The sequence below is a fragment of the Arvicola amphibius genome, chromosome 2 (genome assembly GCF_903992535.2).
Source record: "Arvicola amphibius chromosome 2, mArvAmp1.2, whole genome shotgun sequence".
NCBI lineage: Eukaryota > Metazoa > Chordata > Mammalia > Rodentia > Cricetidae > Arvicola > Arvicola amphibius.
In genome coordinates, this window is record NC_052048.2 from 183761067 (window position 1) to 183782690 (window position 21624).

General features: G+C 41.9%; 1 protein-coding gene across 4 annotated transcripts in view; it reads right to left on the reverse strand.

The window, feature by feature from the left end:
* Nucleotides 1–13459: 13459 nt before the first annotated feature.
* Dgki (diacylglycerol kinase iota) overlaps nucleotides 13460–21624 on the reverse strand; it is a 454067-nt gene continuing 445902 nt past the window's right edge. For all 4 annotated transcript variants that reach the window (XM_038320431.2, XM_038320432.2, XM_038320430.1 and 1 more), the window contains 2 exons: nucleotides 20809–20908; nucleotides 13460–17338 (listed from right to left, as the gene is read on the reverse strand). In XM_038320431.2, the coding sequence (XP_038176359.1) occupies nucleotides 17222–17338; nucleotides 20809–20908 (217 nt within the window). In that variant the 3' untranslated portion in view covers nucleotides 13460–17221. The remainder of the gene's footprint in view (nucleotides 17339–20808; nucleotides 20909–21624) is intronic.

A 21624-nucleotide genomic window follows, 5' to 3' on the forward strand; every position in this document is an offset into this window, starting at 1 on the left:
CTTAACCCCGAAATAATTACATGGAAACTGTATTCATTTAAACACGGCCTCGCCCATTAGTTCTAACCCCTTATTGGCTAACTCTTACATATTCGTTTAACTCATCTCCATTAATGTGTATCACCACTTGACTATGGCTTACTGGCATGAGTCTAACCAGCATCCGTGTCGGAGAGGAGAGCCATGGCATCTGCCACACTGCCCTTCCATTATGTCTACTCTGCCCATCTAAGGGCTGCCTCATCCAAAGGCCAAGGCAGTTTTCTTTATTCAACCAATGAAAGCAACACATAGAAAGGAGACCCTCCTACACCATTTCCCCTTTTTCTGTTTAAACAAAAAAGAAAGGCTTTCACTTTAACATAGTAAAATTACATATAACAAAACAGTTATCAAACAAGAATTACAGTTACAATATTTATATCTACTTTATCTTTTATCATAACTAAGGAAAACTATAACTATCTATCTATTCTTCAACTCCATCAAAGACTCCAGAAGGATATAATATTACCTAAGTAAACAAGAAGTAAGCAACTTCTAAAACTCTAGAAATGACAGAGACGTCTTGCTGTCTGGACAGTCACCCAAAGTTCTTTTGTACTGTTGGGGCATCCATCTTCGGCCTACAGGCCCATAGTATCCAGCAGACATTTCTATGAAGCAGGAAATTTCAAGACAGTCCAGTCACTTTCTTCTGTATCCTGCAGAATGTCTTGCAGACTCTTTCATGAAACAGGAACCCCGAAAGACCATCTCACATTTAGGCAAGTTCAGCAGCCCTCTCTGCAGGTTCTTCATGCCCGGTTTATGTAACAGTCCATGCAAGAGCAGTTTCTTGCCCAAATGGCTAACCAACTCTATAAGGAGCCTCTTCGATGCCCATCTTCCTCTTGAAGTAGATTGGTACTTTCTAGTAGACATGATCGTGCAGCCTACTCAGGCAGAAAGAGCTGAGTCAGTGGCATGGTCTTAGCTACTTTCCTCCCAATCCCGAGTGGACGGCAGGGCCCAGCAAGCTGCGTTTTAACACCATGCGGCTTTTTTTTGTACAGCTGCTGAGTCAGGAAATCTCTCTGCAGCACACTCTAGCAAACAGCAAAAAGCTGTGTTAAACTCTCTCTCTCTCTCTCTCTCTCTCTCTCTCTCTCTCTCTCTCTCTCTCTCTCTCTCTCTCTCTGTGTGTGTGTGTGTGTGTGTGTGTGTAGAATTTCTTTTCAAGCCCTCTCAGGTTTTACGGTTTTACGTGGAGTTCGTTATCACATTGGAGTGCCACTCTGTAGTAAACAGGAGCAATAGGCTGCTTCCCGCCACTCAGCTAGCTTAACCCCGAAATAATTACACGGAAACTGTATTCATTTAAATACTGCCTGGCCCATTAGTTCTAACCCCTTATTGGCTAACCATCTGTGGAGAACTGTCTTGATTGCAATTGAGGAGGGGAGGATGTGCACTGCCATCCTCAGGATGGGAGCCTGGACTGTGTGAGAGGAGAGGGAGGTGAGCAGCGAGCACCTGATGCGGGCTCGGCTCCTGATGCAGTTTTAACAGATGCTTCCAGCTCTGCTGCCCTGCCTAACCTCTCTCTCTCTCTTAACCTCCTTTTGTCAGAGCGTTTTATCACAGCACCAGGAAAAGAGACTAAAACACCCATGGTCCTCTAATGAAGCTTCATCCATACTTCTGCAAGTAACTCCAATACATTGGAATCCTTTGGTTTGCCATTGGTGCCCTGTTTGGGGTGGGTAGGTTTTTTGTTTTTTTTTTTTTTAACTTTTTTTAAAAACTTTTTTACATCTTCCCAGGAAAATCATGCAACAGAAACCCAAAACTACCATTAACCACAAAACACTCTTGTGAGGATTTGAGACTTCCATTCGTGCCACTGAATGCCCTGTTCCAGTTTATAACACAGAATACGATAGCTTCTGCTTATTTTGAACACAGAAAAAAAAAATTATAAGATACAGAATAAATTTCTGAGAAATCCCTTTCCTCAAGTGTACTTATTAAATCAAATGACTAATACACTCTTCTTCCATGACCCCCACGGATAGAATTAATGGTTATTGTTTATTCAGCATTTACTCCCTACTTCTTTCTGGATAAGAAAAACAGAATGGAAAATATGAGTCTAACCCGGGCCAGGGTTAGAAAATTCCATTCTTCCAGCACCACTATTCTGCTGGCGACTTAAACAGGCATTTTGCATTTGATGATTACAGATGCAGTTTTTACCAGGGGTACAGAGAATCACTACAGCTTTCCACCCTGATTTGCCTGTGTCAGAGGAACGAGTGTGTCACTGGAAGAGAGAATGGCTGAAACCTCTCCCCACAGTGAGCCAGCAGCTCACTGAGCCGGAACAAACTGCTTTCCATTGATTTTTCTATGAAGATAATTGAAACCAGCTGTAAGCTGTTTTTCAGACTGAGCAGTGGAGGCACCCAAAGGGTTTAGCTCCTATAGGTGTAGCGTGATCCTCATGGTAAACCTGAGATTTGAGTTGAAGAAGCTCTCTTCCCACCACCTCTGTAAAAGCTCCCAAAATTGTCAATCCAGAGGGGTCAGACCTCACTCAGAGTCACTCTGAGGTGAGATTTACAGCGACAGAAAAGGCTGGGAGCTGAGCCAGCCCTGGGCAGGACAGGTGGGCAGAGTCATCCCAGCAAGGATAGGCATTTCTACTGTGAGAAAAGCATTGCAACTGTAGCTTGACGCCCTCTGAAGTTGGAAATATGGCCACGGTTTTGACATAAGACAACTTTAAAATAAGCACATCTGGAGACTTTAAATTGTTAATGTGCACTGTGTGTGTCCGTGCCGCTGGGGCTAGCACACTGGCTTCCCTTCACATCTGCCGTGCCCACATACTGATGCCATAGGAACAAAGATTTAGAAGGAGCTGATAGTTTTCCATTTACATTTCAAAACTGGGAGGATGTTTATTCCACATGTTCTCTCTCTGTCTTCAGAATTGTGACCTTATTTGTTGCTGCCGAAGTTTGCACGGCTTTAACTTTCAAAAGGGCATTTTTTTTTATGAGAGTGTGAAACTAAAGTATCGTGGGTTTCAGTCAGATTACAGCTTTTATGTCCAAACACAGAGGATTGCGTAAACTGACTCCAGAATAAAAGCAACCAGATCCCTTTCTTTTTTGCCTCTCCTCAGGCTCACAGCTCAGAAGGACAATGTTATGGATGTGATACACAGCTCACAAGTGAAACCATTCCATAGATACTTTATAGCTAATTTTTTGAGCGCTTAGAATATACAAAGCTGTTTCCTTAAGTAATATTTTATTAATTCTTTGAGAATTTCATACATGCATAAAAGTATATTTATAGCCACCTCACATTCTTTCTCCTAATTCCTCATATATTCATCCCCACCGCCCTCACAATTCCATCTCCTCTCTCTGTCTCTCTGTCTCTGTCTCTCTGTCTCTCTCTCACACATCAAATCCAATTAGATACTCAGTGGCGTGAGGACATTCACTAGAGCAGAGCAGCCTACCAACAATCACACTCTGAAAAGAAAACTAACTCTTCCTTCCCCCCAGAGGCCACCACGTGTCAAGAGCTCCTCACCCAGGGATGGAGGCTCATGAGTCTGCTCCACCTCAATTCTGGGATGCTGACTGGCTTATTCTATGCAGGTCTTGTGCAAGCAACCACAGCAGCTGTGAGTTCATGAGTGCAGGACTCCTGTCAAGTCTAGAAGACACTGTTTGGGCCTAGTCCTCGTTGACTTCTGGCTCTTACAACCTTCTCTAAAATGGTCCCTGAGTCTTGACGGAAAGGAGTACGATTTAGACGTCCTGTTTATGGCTGAGCATTTCATTCATGTGTGCTTACTCTCTGCACTTTGAGCAGTTGGGAATTTCTGCATTAACTACAGTCCACAGAGAAACTTCTCTGATGAGGCCTGAGAGCTTCATTATTTATGGGTATAGAGATGTGAATTTAGAGGACAATTGGGTATTATATCCAATAAGCCTATGAGCTCTCCAAGTAGGCTTTCTTGGCCAGATTTACAGTTCTGGGCATGCTTTTCTTCCTGTAAAGCATGCACTAAACCAATCAGTAAGTAGCTGGTTACCTCCAGACATTGTGCCATTATTGCACCTGTGGGCATATCTTGCCAAGCCAGTTATTATAGATCACAATTTTCAGAGCTGGGTACAACTGTTGGTGATCCCCTCCTCCACCCCCTGGAAACCTACATAGTAACTTCTAGTACTGTGAGAACTAACCAGGAAGGAGAAAACTTCCTGGGCAGTACTGACTTAATTTCCCCATTCCAGGTCCTGTGATTAACATGTGTGGTGTCTTCAGCAATAGGATCGTACCACCAAGATCACTGGCATAGCGTGTAGTGTCTGGAGGATCAACAGAACACTTCTCAGGAACAACTTCCGGGGACATCCCACACCTGGTACTGTTTTTGTTCGTTATTTGTTTGGCAACCAATGAGAGTAGGGTACTGATAATATGAAAAGGGAAAGATGAATAATGGATCAGGGGCTTAGGGAAAGGCATGCAAGGGTAGGGGTGAATGAGGAAGTGTGGGAATGACTAATAGTGAGAATGTCTGAAAAGCCATATGGAAGCCTACTGTTTTTATAAGGAATATATATGTACACACATACATACATATATATATATATATATATGAGTTTAAATGGAATAATCCTACATAGAGTTAAGGCAAAGAGCTATATTCTAATTTTTTTCACCCAATATCATGTAATGAGCACACCAACTCAATTTGATTGATGTCGCTATTTTTTCCTATTCCCAAATGAGGAAACTGAGGCTCAGAAAGCAGAGTGGGATGTGCCAAAGTTTACTCAGTTTACAACCAGCAACATAAGGCCCACCTCAGAGCTGTCCATATTGATTCATTAAACGCCACGCTGAGAAGAAACCCCACCACATAATTAGATTGCTCCTTGAAGGAGAAACATCCTTTCTTGTATCATTATCATATCCTTAATGTAGTTGTGAGACAGAACAGCCACTGAACATCTGTGCTCTATGTAGGTTCTGGTGCTTTCCATCTGTATATGCCGAAGCAAATTATCTTCGCGCCTTTGAACCGATAGCTTGTAGTGCCAATAACCCAGCAACATTTGGCCCTGAAAATGAGCACATATTTAAAAAAAAAAAAAAAGCCCTCAAGGATTTTGCAGTCAACAAAAAGTCAGTCTTTATGGCTTCGTTTCATACATGTCTTATCTAAATGACATTAGTATTAAAAAAAAATACCAACCAATTAAGAACACTATGTAACAAATGCCACTCAAAAAGTGTGCTCCAGATGGGGTTAGTGGAGACTTCCAGACTGAGGGCTTTCAGTCTAAGCATCTTGAATCTCTTCCCATCTTCATATGAATCCCATGTTCAAAGATGAGCTTCCAGAAGGGTCCCTGAGACTGTCTCACACCCCTACAGTCTTCCTCTGTAGATGTGGAAAGGAATGAGCATTCCTGGGTCCTTTACACCAAGGTCAGTCTCCAGGTCCACTCTGGGTTAGGACAATCTGCTCTGCCATGCATCTCTCCTGGTTTCCTCTTGTGCCTGCAGGGGAACCCAAAGCCGTGCACCTGGCATTGTGATGTAAAGTGAAGGTGATGCCCTGTGCTTTGGGGACAAATCCCTACCACTGGGTAGCTGTGTCATATTGAGAGAATTTTAAACTCCTTGTAGTGTAGTTTTTCTCCTTGGTAAAACCGAAGGTGTTTGGCTTGGGTTGTGAGTGGAGTCTAACTTCAGTCTGTTGTGTTTATCATTTAGCTTCACTTTTCACAAAGCACACAGGATCTTCTCTTCCTTAGTCCAGTCCTCTGGACTTCTCAATGATATATGATGCTGAATCCAGAGTTTCAAAGACAGATAAACCCCGAGGAAAGGAGAGCGCAGGCATTTTCAGACATGCAAGAAGACAAATCATTTCCCTAGACTTTAGTTTAAGAAACAAATTTGTGGCTAGACTCTAACAAATCAAAAACTAAGAAAATGATGGCGTTAAACCGCCAAGAAGAGAAAACCTTCAGGTGGCTGCATACCATTCCTGTGAAGTTCATTAAAATTAGAAAAATATCCAAATTCACGAGAATATTGTTCTGTCTGTTTTGTTAGCTCGTTTTACACCTTAAGAAAGTATCTTAGACTTTCCCTTGTTTTAATACTGCCTAACCTGTCATGAAAATAACATCTAAAAAGATGAGAAACCAGTTTTGAATGATTGAACTTTATATCATGGAAGAAAATAAAACAGACATCTACCATTTAATACACAGGTTGTCCGAAGCAGGAAAGCATGATATCAAAGAGTAAAATGATTCCAACCATCTCCGAACTGATACAAATTTTAGTTACCAGAAAACATTACCAAATACTGTGTGTGGTGAGGGTACATGTGCAAGTGTTGGGGGAGAGAGCATGCTCCGACATGCACATGTGAAGGCTGGAGGAGGATGCTGGGTGTTTTGCTCTCCCCTCCTTCCCCAAAGGCAGGACTCTCACTGGAACGGGAGCTAGGCTGGTGGCCAGCAAGCCCCAGTGAGCCTCCTCCCCTACAGAGTAGAGAATTTAGGTCTATGCATAGCCACACCAGGGTTCTTTGTAGACGTAGGGGATTTGAACTCAGAGTTTCATATGTATAGCAGCCCTCTAGTGAAATGTTAAGGGGAGCCTCTGCAGGTCTGTGGAGTTCTCTGCCTTACTCTTCCTTTTCTGAAACTCCTCTGTCCAAGATCTAGCTTCCTTTATATGCTGACCTCTGAACCCTGTCTCTGAAGGCTGCCAGGATCTGTCTCACTGCTGGAGACAATCTGCAGTCTGTAAGGTGGGGGTGATCAGGAACTGTGTCATTTGAGTCTCATTTTTTAGGGACCCAAGTCTTCAATACCTGAAGTTCAACATTTTAACAATGATTCTTTTATAATATGTTTTTATTGAGACCAGAAGGTAAACATGATCTCATTAGTTTATTCTAAAAGCAGAAATTTAATTTTTCAAAAATATTTTACCTTATTTAGGATCCTTTTTGGCAACTCTTTATTTACCTTTTGATCTAAAACAAAATCTAATTAAACTAAAGCTAAGGTTAGTATTCTCATCTGTTATATTGTGGACAAGAAAGAAGAGAAACAAATCAGTTATATTTCATTTTTATTCTGTACATTTCCACACAATTCACAATACAGAAAAAGTGTCCAAAAAGTAAGTATAACTAGTCAATTTCATTTTCAGAGATTATTTCAGTCTCCCAAATTAATTCCATTGAAAATCTCTGTAGAGCAACACAGTGATCGAGATTCTTTATATAAATAGGAAATGCGAGAAAATTAGGGAAAAATACTTTATGACTTTATTACAAAAAAACTCCATTCTTCCCTTTCCCCAACCCACCCTTCCCTCCCACCCTCCCTCCACTTCATAGTATCCGGATCCCACTTTACCTGGAAATAATATTTCCTCTTCTACTGCCATAGCTGCTACTACCGGGGGATCCCACCCTGCAGCTGCCAGCTTTGCAGTGGCAATGGCTCTGGGATGGTTTCGGACAGAATCAGAAAGCATGAACGAGCCCTTTAGAACATGACTAAACTCTTCATAAACATGGAGCCTCTGTGAACAAGCCTCACGCAGCCAGGATGGTCCTGGCATGCCGGAAAAGACTTTTCACTCCCGAAAATCAAGTTATATCAAACACTTCCGTCCTGATGGCAATACCAACCACTTAATGATTCACAGGAAAGACATCCTCACTTTCAGATAGCTGTGGGCCACAGAGCATCCTGCTTGTCCACTTAACCACTGGCAATTTGAAAAAAACAACAAGAACAAAAACAAAACAAACAAAACAAACCAAAACCAGCTTAGCTAACAAATATGAGGCTGATTTGGACCCCAGTGAGAAGTGTGGAGGCAGGGCGAGAAAGGAAAAATGTCACCAGTAATAAAAGCCAAAGGTAAGAAGGCATTTGGGCGTGTTATACAAGGTGCAGTATGTATCAGGTGAGAAAATGTTTTAAACACTATATATTGAAGAATCCATTTGTGAGAACTGCTCAAGAATTTAAACGAAAGACCAAATCAACGCAGGGCTGTCTTTCTTTGCGTTTTGCAATTTTTGTTTTGCTTTCACTTCAGCGGAGATTACTTGCAAATAGCTCATATCTATCTTTTTTTTTTTTAAGAGAAAAGGCTAGGTTTGTATCCCCAAATAACAAGGCCTACTTTAATAGTTAAGATGAAACTGCATTTAAGTGTGTGGGTGAAATTCTTCAAGTTGATCGTTTTTCTTCTCAACTTTTATTATGGGCCAACACAAATCTGTGACGAGTCTAACCTGTGAGCAGTTGAAGAAATTCTCAAACATTATCCTATTCCTTTGGGAGCTCTACTCCATGGATCCTCCATTAGCCGCTCCCCCATTCTCCCCCTAAATTCCACATCCAATCCAATTCTACTAAGCAGTGTGAACCAAAACCTCTAGCTAGCGTTCCCTGAAGTCACTCTGTAGAAGTTTCCTGCCTATACTGGGTTTTTCTGGGGAAAATGTTGAGTGTGTTTGTTGTGAGTTGCCAGGCTTCCTACGTTGGATTTTTATGAGGACAGTGTTTGTTGAGCTTGTATGCTATCTGTGAATTGCCGTGAGAATCTACAAGAATGCCAGAGTCATCTTATTGTACAACATCTGAGAATCTTTTTAAAAATTATTTTTATCTTTTCTTATAGCTCTGCTCTTATTTTTCTTTCCCAAGCCAAGGACAAGGAGTGGGGCAGGAGAGAAGAGAAAATGGTGTTGTAAAAGCTCCCTCAGAGAAGAACTCTGGATAGTATATGTTCCCTAGTTACCTGAACCCTGACGCCCCACCCTACCCCAGCAGAAAACCAGGAAGTCGGAATTAGGCATTACCATTATGGGCAAAAAAGAAGATAGTCAATTAAGACTATAATCTCCTTAAATAAAAATATTATGGAAACACTAGCCAATTGACAGGCGTTTGCATCTTATTTGGTCACAGAGGTGTAGAAAAGCTTCCCTGTCTCTTTACAGCCAGAAACACATGGGCATCTTCAGTTCTTTCTCAAAAGCCCCAGCCCCAAACAAAAGGGCAGCAAGTAGAAAAAGAAAAGAAAAAATAAACACCATATATATGTATATATATATATATGTTAATATATTAACTATATATAAACATCATATATATATATATATATATTAATTTTATGTCCTAAATTTGTGACTTTGGACCTCAAGTGAGATATGTATCTTTTTCAGACTTGGGAAACTGACTCTCTCTCCCTCTTTTTTCCTGTGTGCGTGTGTGTGTGTGTGTGTGTGTGTGTGTGCACGCGCACGTGCTCGCGTGAGAGAGAGAGAGAGAGAGAGAGAGAGAGAGAGAGAGAGAGAGAGAGAGAGAGAGAATGAGAATGCACAAATATTTAAACTCACAAAGTGTCTGCTTCTAAAAGATGTGGGCTGTATTTATCATGAACAATCCTTTTCAAAAATGCCTTTGATTTCTCTAAGAATCTGCCCTCTAAATGTCAGAGACCCAGGAGTGAATGAGATCTAAGGTTTACTTTCTAAAATAACAGAAAACTAAATCTGGGAAACAGGATATCGTGTTCCAAGTTCCCTCACAGTGAAGGATGGACTCTCCGATGATTCCTGAGCTGACTTTTTATCTTCACCTAAGTACAAAAAGAAACAGTTGAAAACACATGTTGTTTCTCGAGGAAGCCCAACTGATTTTTCTGGATGCAATGTTTAGAAATGAAAAACTTTACATAATATGGCTACCCATGCTTTGTGCCTCTTTTCATCTGCTCAGTCCTTGGTTAAGAGTGTAGACTAAAGGGCATTGTGCCTTAGAACACGGATCAGACAGCACCAAACAGCCAGTCTCCTCCGGATATTTAAACATTATTTATTCCTAACCTAACATTGCCTCTTTCTTTTCTCTCTCTCTTTCTTTCTTTCTTTCTTTCTTTCTTTCTTTCTTTCTTTCTTTCTTTCTTTCTTTCTTTCTCTTTCTTTCTTTCTTTTGGATCAAATATCCTACTCCAAATTCAACAGTCTGCCCATAGGTGATCCTGGGAGAATATGGGATCAGAATGGAAGAACATTATCTATTCTTTCCAGTTCAAGCACAGCATGGTTTCTCATGTGTCTGAATGTCTACTATGTGATTGTGTAGGATGAGCTTTGCACCCACACCCTCCCATAAACAGATCAATCATTCTCTGAGTGATAGGGCCATTCTCAACACCTTTTGGTACAGCATTCTGAAACAACATCAGCCTTCAAAGGATGTAAAAGAGTACTTTCATTTACACATTTACACACACACACACACACACACACACACACACACACACACTGGGAGGGGTGGGAATGAGAATCACAAATAGATGAGTCATCAACCCTCACCTCTAGGTTTTTTTTTGCATAGAATTTATCCACAGTATCTAAACTTTAAATACGTTTGTGTTTGAAATATGTCCATACTGGCATGCCTCTTGATAAAAAAAATCTAGAATTCTAATTTTAATATCTCTCTTGGTTCTATTCAACTTGGCTGTGGAAATATATATATATATTCATGGAGAAACCTTCATGTCATGGAAATCTGAACAACCGATATAAAGCTCCATTGAAGGCAATGGTGGAAACTGTTTTCCTAGCAAGCATCTATGTGAGGCATGCTGGTCTGTACTTTCAACAGATGCCTTATCTGGTGGGGGCCCTGTCACTGTGTGAATCTGTGCAGGCTGAATTCACTATGCTGGAACCCAGTTTAGAATATCTTACCTGTGTTATCTCCCGCATTGAATTCTAACAGATATCAAAGTTCAGAGGTGTCAAAATACATCAAACTATAAATGCTCTGACTTAAACAATCTTATGAAAGTTGTTGATAAACCATATTTGGATTGTTGTTTAATTGCTTTATACTGCAAACCACACTTGTGTCTCAATAAAGAGCTGAGACATGAGAGAGTCCCTGTTGCTCCCATTACCAAAGGCAGCCAAATCGGATACCATTGGCCTCCAGGTGCTAGAATATTGTAGGCAAAGAGAAAACCTACCCCACTGTCTTGTTCTATATATCATCCCTTGCAGTTCCCATGCTGGTACCAGAAACCAAGGGAGTTTCCACGTTGCCTTTCATGTACATTTACTTAGCTCCTAAATGTCCCTGAGGCAGAATTTCTTTCTGTGATTAGGTTACAGTTAATTCTAAGAATCTCAAATCACGGCACTTTTAAAATATATATATATATATATATATATATATATATATATATATATATATATATATATATTGGAAGAATGGCAAGATTTCCAATAAGGCTTTACTTGGAAATGTCCACGAATATTCATCAACACCCAAAATGTTTTCAGAGGAATTTTGCAATTTTATCTCCTTATGTGCTTTTCCTTTTTTTCCCCCTTGAATTCTTGAATCTGTGCTTAGTTGGTTTTAATTTTTTAAAATGAGAACTAAAGCCTACCCACTCCAACATTTTCAAGTTCCTTATGTATAAAGTGATGTTTTAATTAAGGAATCAAGGTTCCCATTAATTTTTAAGATCAAATGTTGCTATCAGACAAAGCCATTCTCAAAGTGAGGTAAAGAAAACAACAATCTAATTTGCATTCCCTTCAGATCACAAATCCCTTCTAGTGACATGCCTAAAGATGGCCAAATCCCCTCCATCTAAGTATTTCCAGATGTTGAAAGTCTGTGACTCTGTACAGATGCTCACTGCACTATTTGGCAACTCATACTTCATCTTCTTTATATTTAATCACAACCCACTGAAAATTCTGCTTATTACTCCTGGTTTTGCTCTTGAGGACTGGGATAAATAACTCTTAGCCCTTCCTTAAGTAGGGTTTCTAAGTTTCATCTTAAGGTCAAAGTTTCAGCTATATTTTTAAGAACTTTACCAGGATTCCAAGGAAATGGAAATACAAAAATAATACTATTGGATTTTCTCACACAGAACAAAGAGTAACAAAAATAACACGATCCTGGTGAACTTTCAGGGCATTGCTGAGGTATCCTCAAGTCCAAACACATGCAACTTACAGAACTTCAACTGTTTAAGTTTGTCTTTTGATCTCTGTCTACCACTTCCTTTAAGTTGTTTACCCCTAGCATTCTTAGATAGCTATGTTGTTACTGAATCTGCATCACAGTGAGAGATAAATATTTTGAAAGAAATGTTGAAATACTTGTAAACATGATGGGTTTTTGACTATATTATTGGATGATCATGATTGAATGTATATATAATAAGTACTTCCTGGAGGAACACATCATCCAACATCCAAGTTTCTACTGTAAGCTATTTGCCTTAATAGCTTTATGATTGTTCTCTGTTTTCTCTTTGGGACCAGAATAATGAATTTCAATGTTCTGGGTGAGTGGATTGTCCAGTGTGGTATCCTTCGCTTATTTCTGTTTTTAGGCTTCTCATTAAACTGCATTAACAACTTTTAAAAGAAACCACAGACGACTCTTGAGAGTATAACCCATATATAATCCTGTCCCCTGGGTGATTTTAAAAGCGCACGTCATTTACACCCTTTCAAATGAAGGAACAATTTATAGATGTGACCTCTCACATGACTAGAACAAAAAATAAACTCAACCTCACAGATTGCTTCTAAGAATCAGTGTGTCATAATTCTGTCAGATAGCTGAGGTCAGGAGGCATGTGCCTATCCTTCGGGCAACATAGATACTTGACCCCAAGGGAAATTTCATGTTGATATGTATTTCGATCATAACATCTGGGGAAGATTTAGGCAGCTGTGAAACAAAGTGATAGGCAGTAGTGCCAGGAATGGGGGACAGAAAATGAGCACTGACAGGGGCACAGGAAGAGGACCTGGTATCACCTGAATGTGGAGTTCAGTGCTGAGAAGCACCGAGAGATTCAAAGGCAGTATGTTTGCGATGTGGGCAGAAGGGCGCTTATACTAAATACATATTACAGTGTGTTCAGAGAGCTAATTTAATACATGGTCTTTCTTCTCCTAACAGGAACATAATTTAGCTGCAGAGAACAATTAGCAGTCTTAGTTGGTGGTTATGATGAGCCATTTTCACAAAGATCTATTTTTACTTTTAAAGAGCATAACTGAATAAAACACCATGCTGTGCTCAATGATTTAATTAGCTTCCCCTACTGGAAGACAAGCTGCTCCAACCCCCAGACCACACCCGAGTATCTATCCCCTTCCTGACAATAGCTTGCCCTAGTTAAATAGCATTAGAAAGCTTATCGACTCAGCTTTAGAGGAGTGAGGGGGTCATAAAGAAAGAATTCTCCTTTACTCCTCTGAGAGCCAAAAGTAGACAAGTCACAGGGCTAAGGTTGGTTTCATGCATCATGGGAGGCAACATACAAATAATCAGAAGACTTATTGGTCATGGACTTTATGACTCTGACAGTAGCCAATGCCAAGGGCAACTACAGTGATGTATGGGTAGAAGTAAGCTCAGGGATGGAGGAAATAACAGCTAAATGAAAATTCTGTGTCATCACCTATGAGTGTTAACTATACACATAAAGATGATTGGCATGCTTTTAGAATGTCTTCTTGTCTAAACATATGCATTATGTGTGTATGGCATATATGTCCACATATGTATACAAATAAATAATTTCTACTTATGGATGGGTGGATATGCGTGTACATGTACAGATATATATGTATATGAGCAAGATATTTCTGACATAACCTACAAGCAATCATGTTTGTCCACATTGACGGTGTCTCTTGCTGGGGACTGAGACACACCAGCAGAGGATGACTTCACGCTGCATGTGACACTTTCCGTGGAGTTAGAACTTGTATAAAATGCATGTGCTAGCTACTTCCATAACTAAAATGTGTGTTCATATCATTGTCATATGATCAAAGGAAACTGACACCCCTTGTTTTCTTTGACATGAATATTCTAGGAATTCTAGCAAATACATTTCAGAGACCCATTGGGCAAAGGAGTTTCTACCAGGTTCCAGGGAAAAGTAATGCCCTGTTGAGCATCTTAGAACCCAGCCAAATCTGCCTGGGCAGTTTCTGGCAAGGTAGAAAGCAACATGATACAGGGGCCTTCCGCCAGTTCTTACTAATTTCACTGCAGCTGAATTCTGCTTTGGAACTCCCATTGGGTTTCAATTATCACCTCTATGGAGGTGACCAGAAATCTCAAAGCAAAAATCCCCAGTCATTATGTTTAGCCTTCTAGGTTAATGAATCCTCTCCTGGCCTCTGTCACGTTAGTGAATGTGGTAGGGGCAAGGACTGGGCGAATGTTTCATGGCCTGTGGAATATGGGGTTACAAAAATGATTACCTTTACAGCACTAAAAATCTGTCTTTTAATAACATTTCATTCTTCATCCTCCTACCAGCTGAACTTAAAGAGGAATTCCAAAGAGGACAGTTCTACAACCCAAGGAACTGGATACAGGAGACTTGCTAGGTTGCCTGTTTCTTACAACACAGCCCCAGCTCGCTGCATAAACATTTTTTCCTGTAGGTACATATTTTTATGTCTGAGAAACTTAGCAAGGTCAGGATTGTACCATTTTCTTCTGTACCTCCTGTTGGCTCACTAAATGGGACACTATATACTTAAGCAATGGCAGGCACTCCTGAACCACATGGCTTTAGCTCTTTCTCATGCTCAGAACTACCACACACAACAAATAATTTTTTAAAAAGCCTACAGGAGGTAGACTTAATGATAAAATAATAAAAATCTGTGGCTTCTCTACTCACATTGATTTTGAAACACCAAGTCTTAGAGGTGCTATTTTTCCAGAGACAGATCATGCACATTGCTCCTTCCTCAACAATAATGTAGAATCTATTTTTTTCTCTTTCTGTGAGGGGAGGGGTGCAATTTCTACATGTACCAGGACCCTTGCAGTAGTCAAGACTGCATCTACTTTCATGCCAGGGATTTATTCGTGCCTTCGTTGGAGTTATTGGGATTGGCCCATAGCCACCTCTATCCTAAGTTTTCTCTGGGCTGTTTTGAAGCATTCTCAGAGAAATGTGAGATGGTGGTTAATGAAAATATAGTCCTGCATCTCAGCACTGGCCAGCTGGATAACCAACTGCTTGGCCAAATGTTTGGCTCGATCTAGGAGAAGGAAGGCTCCATTCAAAGACAGGTTCCAGTCCCTTCTAGGGATTATATTTGTCATTACAATATTTCCTTGACAGCCCCAACAACTGAAAAAGTCCTAACAGAAACCCAGTGACCTCAGCTCCTCGAGACAATCGAGTCCAGACCCTCTGCTTCCCCTCCCTGCAAAAGCTAAGAGAAAATTGCAGTTCTGAGATGGATGCCTAGGAACACACTACTCTTAGCCAACGCCTTTTCCCCCAGCTAGAAATGATGCCAAGTTTGGTCCTGAAATGACTTTAGGGAGTCTCTGGTAATGAAGCCCCCACCCACTCAAAGCCTGCTTGTACTTAATATGGTATATTATATCCATCTCTTCCAAATGATGATATGTGATTCTGATAAACAAATTGTCCCCACTGGACTGTGAGATTAAAGGTCACATGCAGAAACACAGAGGAAAACATTTTCCTGTATGTAAGAGAAAAAGAAAATGAAAGAAAGCAGAATAAAAAGCCCTCAGATACACCACTTGTGTTTGTGGCCCTCACCTAACTCGGAGATTTTTGAGTAGAAAGCGATTTCTCCCCGTCCTCTTCATTACCGGATCCCTCCAGATCCATGGCATGAAGAGAAGGGATGATCTCATAAAGCCGTTTCTGCCACAGTGGTTTATATTAAGAAATTCGCGACAGGAGAAAATAAAGTATGGAGCAGAGCTTAATAAACGCCCAAATACATGGAAAACAGGGTCATCACACATGATCTCAGAACCTAAAAAGTCACGAGTGAAGCACAGACTAGGAAGGGCCAGACATCCTGAGCGTCTGACCACGGAACTGGCGAAATGAGGCTTTGTCCTTGGGTCAAGCCTTCCTTGAAAACTGAACTCTTAGAAAAAACAAACCTGAACCCCTCTCACCACTGTATCCAAGAGCCGGCAGTCATTAGCCTTAGCCCAAAATGCCAAAGGCTGTTTTCCTACTGAAGTATATTGTTGTGACATACTTTGCTACTTTTATTTTTGCTACCTTTTTTTTCCCAAGCCAATTAGGCTGCTTTCTATTACCACTTTGCAAAGCTTAGGACTAAACATTTGAAGGCTCCATTTCCTATAACCACTGTCCTAGACGGGCCCAACCTTGTTCCCTGAAACAGCTCTTAGAATCGCATGGCTCTGTAAACTAGCTATGGGCTTTCACCGACTCCCAGACACATCTCCCCTGCAGCAGAAGGCAGAGATGGCTACACATAGGCAGTACCGAGCTGTACAAACAGCCCAAGCTGAACCAGTCCTCTGATCACCAACAGCCCAGCTGCCTGGGATGACCCCTGGGCAATCTCTCTGCAGTACTTCAAGCACAGGCAGCTCCCATGTTGCTCCGCCACACCTCAGAGACAGAGCAAGACAGAGCACACACGTTGACGTTACCCCTGTGGCACCTCCCAGCTCCTGTGTGATGAAACCAGAGGGGGTAGGGGACATGCAAAGCCACTAACTAGTCTTGGTATATTTAGTCTGCAAATGGAAGTGGTTTTACAGATATGTTTCTGCAAGACATCCAGGAGGGTTTCAAAAGACCTTCAGACAACCTTGTGGTTGGAAGACTGAAAGTAAAGAGAGGAGACAGTGTATTTTCTAAATCGGTGGGTGATTACAGTAAGGTTATGTGGTAGAAGGGAAAGATGAATGCAGAGGGGGAGGAGGGAGCAGTGCCATTTGTGTGAACATCCTCAGAATCTTTGAAATCAATTAGACAGGTGAACGCAGAAGTTCATGCTACTTGCTGGAAGCAATAAGGATCAAATTTTGTGGAACACGTACTCCACAAATCTCCAGGTGGCCTGCCTCCTTCTCAATGGGCTATCATGTCCTATTGGACATGCTGGTAGCCCTGAACACCCGGTGGTGTGGTCTCAGATAGATCCTTGCGGGAGAGAGGCCGATATGAATTCCATTAGCTTCTTCCAGGGGAGCTGCCCAGTGGCTGGGAGGGCGTAGGTGATACGCTTGCTCGAGTTCTTTGTGCCTGTCAGCCAGGGTCAAACAGCAGTTTCCAGGTCCTCGTGGCCAATGATCTTAAAGTTCTGTCGGCTTTCTAGATAAGCTGCCAAATCTGGGTCCCCGGCTTGCTGTGCTCGTTCTTGGGGTGTCTTTCCCTATAGATAACAGAAGAAAAACAAATAGCTGGAGAGAGATGATACCCATAGGTCACAGACTTGGGCTAGCCAACGAGTCCCTCCAAAGAACCCTTACATGTTGGATGCTTCAGAATTTACGAGACGCTTCAAATCCATTTTCTTCTATAATCGGGGTCATATAAACATGTGCTGGTAAACTAAAGGGTGACGACAGAACATGCATCTCAGTAAACAGGACACCATAGACTCTCCCTGAGCCTGTGGGGACGTCATAGACTCTCCCTGAGCCCGTGGGGAGAAACCGTGTGCAGGGAGTTTGAAAGCCAAGTGCTTTTCAGAAGGAGACAGGGGAAGTACTGGATGAAACAGGGATTCTATTTCCGGATAATAGTTCAGGGTTTCTTTTCACTAAACACGGTGAACCAAGTAAAAGAAGCAGAGAGGAACAGCAGTAACGCACAAAGCATCCGGCAGGGACTTCCTCGCTTGTCTCAAAACTCATTTTCCTAAGAGTTCACTCCTTCAGTCTGCACCGAACACTAAATCCCTAGTTTGAGGTTCCTATACTACTTTTACACAGCTATAGTAGACCATCTTGCCTTGACTTTGATAATGATGAGGTTGACATCCCCACCTCCCAAATATTCAGAAAAGTAGGGTAAAGTGAACCTGAGTGGACTTGTAGTGAATTCTTGCTAAGAATGATCTCCGAGGATATGGCTTACATCCTAGAAATGCTGAGAGAAGTTCCACTCACAAGTATGTTCAGCTTTAATCTAGCACCACGTTACAGAATGGTCAGATTAAAGGGTACTTAAAAAGGAATGATGCACAGGTAGATGACAATGTGGTAAGATCTACAGAGCAAAATTTTGAGTGAAAAGTTATGATGTCCAGTAGGGTGCCTGGCATGACTCCGACTGGTTTTAAAAATGAGAAGCAAGCAGACATACCTACATGGAAATAGAGATTAAATTTAATCATATTATGTCTAAGGGAGGAGGATGTCAAGTGACTTTTGCTTTTCTTGTAAGCTATTCTGCATTTTAGTTTTCTGTGTACGATCATAAAAATCAAAGTTATTTGTATTTTGAAAAAAAAAAGTATACACTTATATAAACCCAAAATAGGAAGAAGTCTCAAATACCTGGAGTCCATTTATCTAAGAAACTTAGAGAACAAAAGACAACTGTTCCCAGGCCAGACTTCATGTTCGGTTTGTCTCTGTTTCTTGTGTCTCTTCCCCATTTTGAAATAACTGAAATGTATACAGGACCAGCCTTTGTGTAAGAAGTAGGCAGCAACCATATTGGGGTCTGAATTGCATTCGTCAGGCCTGTTCTCCCCAGTGGGGCCTAGACTAAACCTGCCTATAAAATATGAACTTCTGGATTCAGTTAAACATTAAAATATTTCAGTGAAACTTCATCCTGGAAGGATGGCACACTAAGCATTTATCTGTCATTTGAAACACGTTATCTGCTTTGCTAAACAGGTAAATAAACAGATCATGTAGACACCAAGATAGAGCTCAGGTATGTTTGATGAGGCTAGGGAGCAGCTGAGGCACCTAGAGGGCAGGGATGCCAAAGGGTTGCCAGGGTATCCATGTAATGTAACTGGCTCAGAAGTGAATGAGAGGTCCATTCATAAGGCAACTTATGTCACTGGGTTTGCTGTCCTTCGAGAAAAGTCCAGGGCCCAAACTGTATGTATGTAGATTCTCACCATGAAATCAAATCTAATGGAGTTTACAAGTCCAGTGATCAGACTTCCAAGTTCTGTGTGTATGTGCCATAGCTATAGTTGCTGGCTCAAAACCTGCTTCTACTTAATGGAAGCCTTCACATTCACCCAGAACTTAAAATTCTTCTTTGAAACAAAGATAGCGTTAGTGATGGTCCTTTCTTGCTGTCTATTCCAAGTCCTTCAAAACTCCAAGTGCTTATCAGGCAGATGGTTGACTCCTGTGATTCATTCTCTCTCTCTCTCTCTCTCTCTCTCTCTCTCTCTCTCTCTCTCTCTCTCTCTCTCTCTCTCTCTCTCTCTCTCTCTCTCCGTGTGTGTGTGTGTTTCTGTGTGTGTCTGTTTGTGTCTGTTTGTGTGTCTGTATGTGTCTGTCTGTCTGTCTCTCTGCCTGCCTTCCTGTCTGTTCCTGTTTCTGTCTCTGTCCTTGGTCCACTCCTCGGAGTGGACAAGATCTCCATACTCCATTCATCAACTGCCTCTTGACAGTTCCCTGTGAATTCATCCTGCTGAGGATGGCACCAGATCCAGTTCTCTTAGACTGTTCCTGGTACACTCCCTCCATCCATGGGAACTTTCTGATAAAGGTGGCTTATACGTTCTACTAACAACCTCTGGTCTCAAGACCATCTTAATGTGCTTATATGCTCTGCAGATTTAGAACCTGACCTAAGAATGGAACGAAGTTTCAAGCCTCATTGATATAAGTATCACTGTGAGGCAAAATACTGGGCTATTAAAATTATATAGGGCAGTGAACTCTGTTTCTCTTTGTTGTCACACATTGTCCTACTGAGGCAGCGGGATATTCTGTCATCAAATGAGGAGGCCTTGCCGGCTCAGTATCATGCTACAAGTCAACAGAGTTAATGGTGCAATAGCTATTCTTCCTCTGGCTTTCGGCTCCCATACCCATCAAGAGTAGTGGCTTGCATGCTAATGTAAGAAAGCACATAGAAAGACTTGGATGAATTAACAGTGACTGGGGTCGGAAAGACAGCTTGGCACTTAAGAGTACTTAATACTCTTACATGAGGCCCCAGGTTCAATTCCCAGCACCCACATGGTGAATCACAACCACGTGTAACTTCAGTTCCGGGGAATCTGACACCTCTTTTGGCCTCAATAGACTCTAGAACACATGGTGCATATCCATGTACTCACACACATAAATATGCACACATGCATTTAAAATTAAGTAGACAGATACAGAGTGATGTGGATATACCATGGTTGCAGCTGTTGCCATCTCAAAGAGTGGTCCCCCCCCCCATCTAAGGAGTCAACCAGTAGGCAAGCACTTTGGCACCCATGCATGGAGCAATGCAAATCATAGATTTTAAATTATATTAGATTTGGTGCTAAAGATGAACCCTAAAGATACTCCCTAGTAGCCAGACTAGGTCATTCACACCACCTCATCCCCATCCTCTGGTTGTGGGTCTCACTTCCCCACTCCTTGCCTGCTGGTATTTCATCAGGATGCCTCGAGTCCCCCGTCTTTCTTTAGCATGTATAGAGGTCTATAAAGTACCACAGGCAAACGCACAGCCTCCCTTTGTGCTTCTACATTTAAACTGCAGTTTCTCTAAATGAAGCACTCTATTTTTTCCTCCTTTTTCCAAAGCTCCAGGCACTCCCATGAGCACAGAAAGGAAGCCTGTACTGCGGGCACAAGTGGAGGCCATCGTGCCTGCAATCTCTCACAGTGGGAGGATGCTTGCACTCACTCATCCTGTTACCTTGGAGTCTGTCTGTCTCAGAGATGCTCCCGCGTCCACCAGAAGCTGGCACACAGCCCGGTTCCGTTGGCAGGCGGCCTTGTGCAGTGCGGTCTCGCCCCTAAATCAAAGATTAAGAAACCAGGCAAGGGTTGGAGACAGATGAAGTGATGGAGAGGCAGCAGAAGAATGAGGGGCTTATCCTGCCCAGTTGCTGACACTGTGAGCTCTTTAGCTTCCTTCACTGTAAGTAGCTGAGGCCAAAGATAGCAGAGCACATGCATGCTAGGGAGGTGGCCTGGGGTGTCTACAGATACCTTGTTACTCTTTAACAGACTGAACATCTAACTGTAGCTTCTTCTCTAAACTGGGCGTGGCTTAGTGGTAATTTTTTTCAATCACTACTGTTGGATTTTAGACACACTCGAAGAGAGTGAGTAGAATTGTACTGATATATCCAAGCACTTGAGGCAGAGCATGGATGCATCTCCACGGAGTTCGCACGGTCCAGCCCTTCTGGCATGGTAGAAGTCATTCTGACCTTCATGAGTCTGTCCTGCAAAGTCAACTTTGAGGAGCCAGGCTGCCTTCTTCCCCTGCTATTCAGTCAATGTTAGATTACATCTATCAAGTGAACCGCTGTCTGAGAGGCTGTCGTCGACTCCAGCAGAATTCACAGGTCCAGATTCTCTCATATAGACAAAACGCCTGAGACCAGCCTCTCAGCATGTGGGGGAGGGAGCAAGGAAAAGCAGACGGGCCCCCATCTGTCTGTGAGGTGTGCTAAGTGAAGGATATTGCCATTCGGAGTCCCCAGGTATAGATATGCTTAATGCC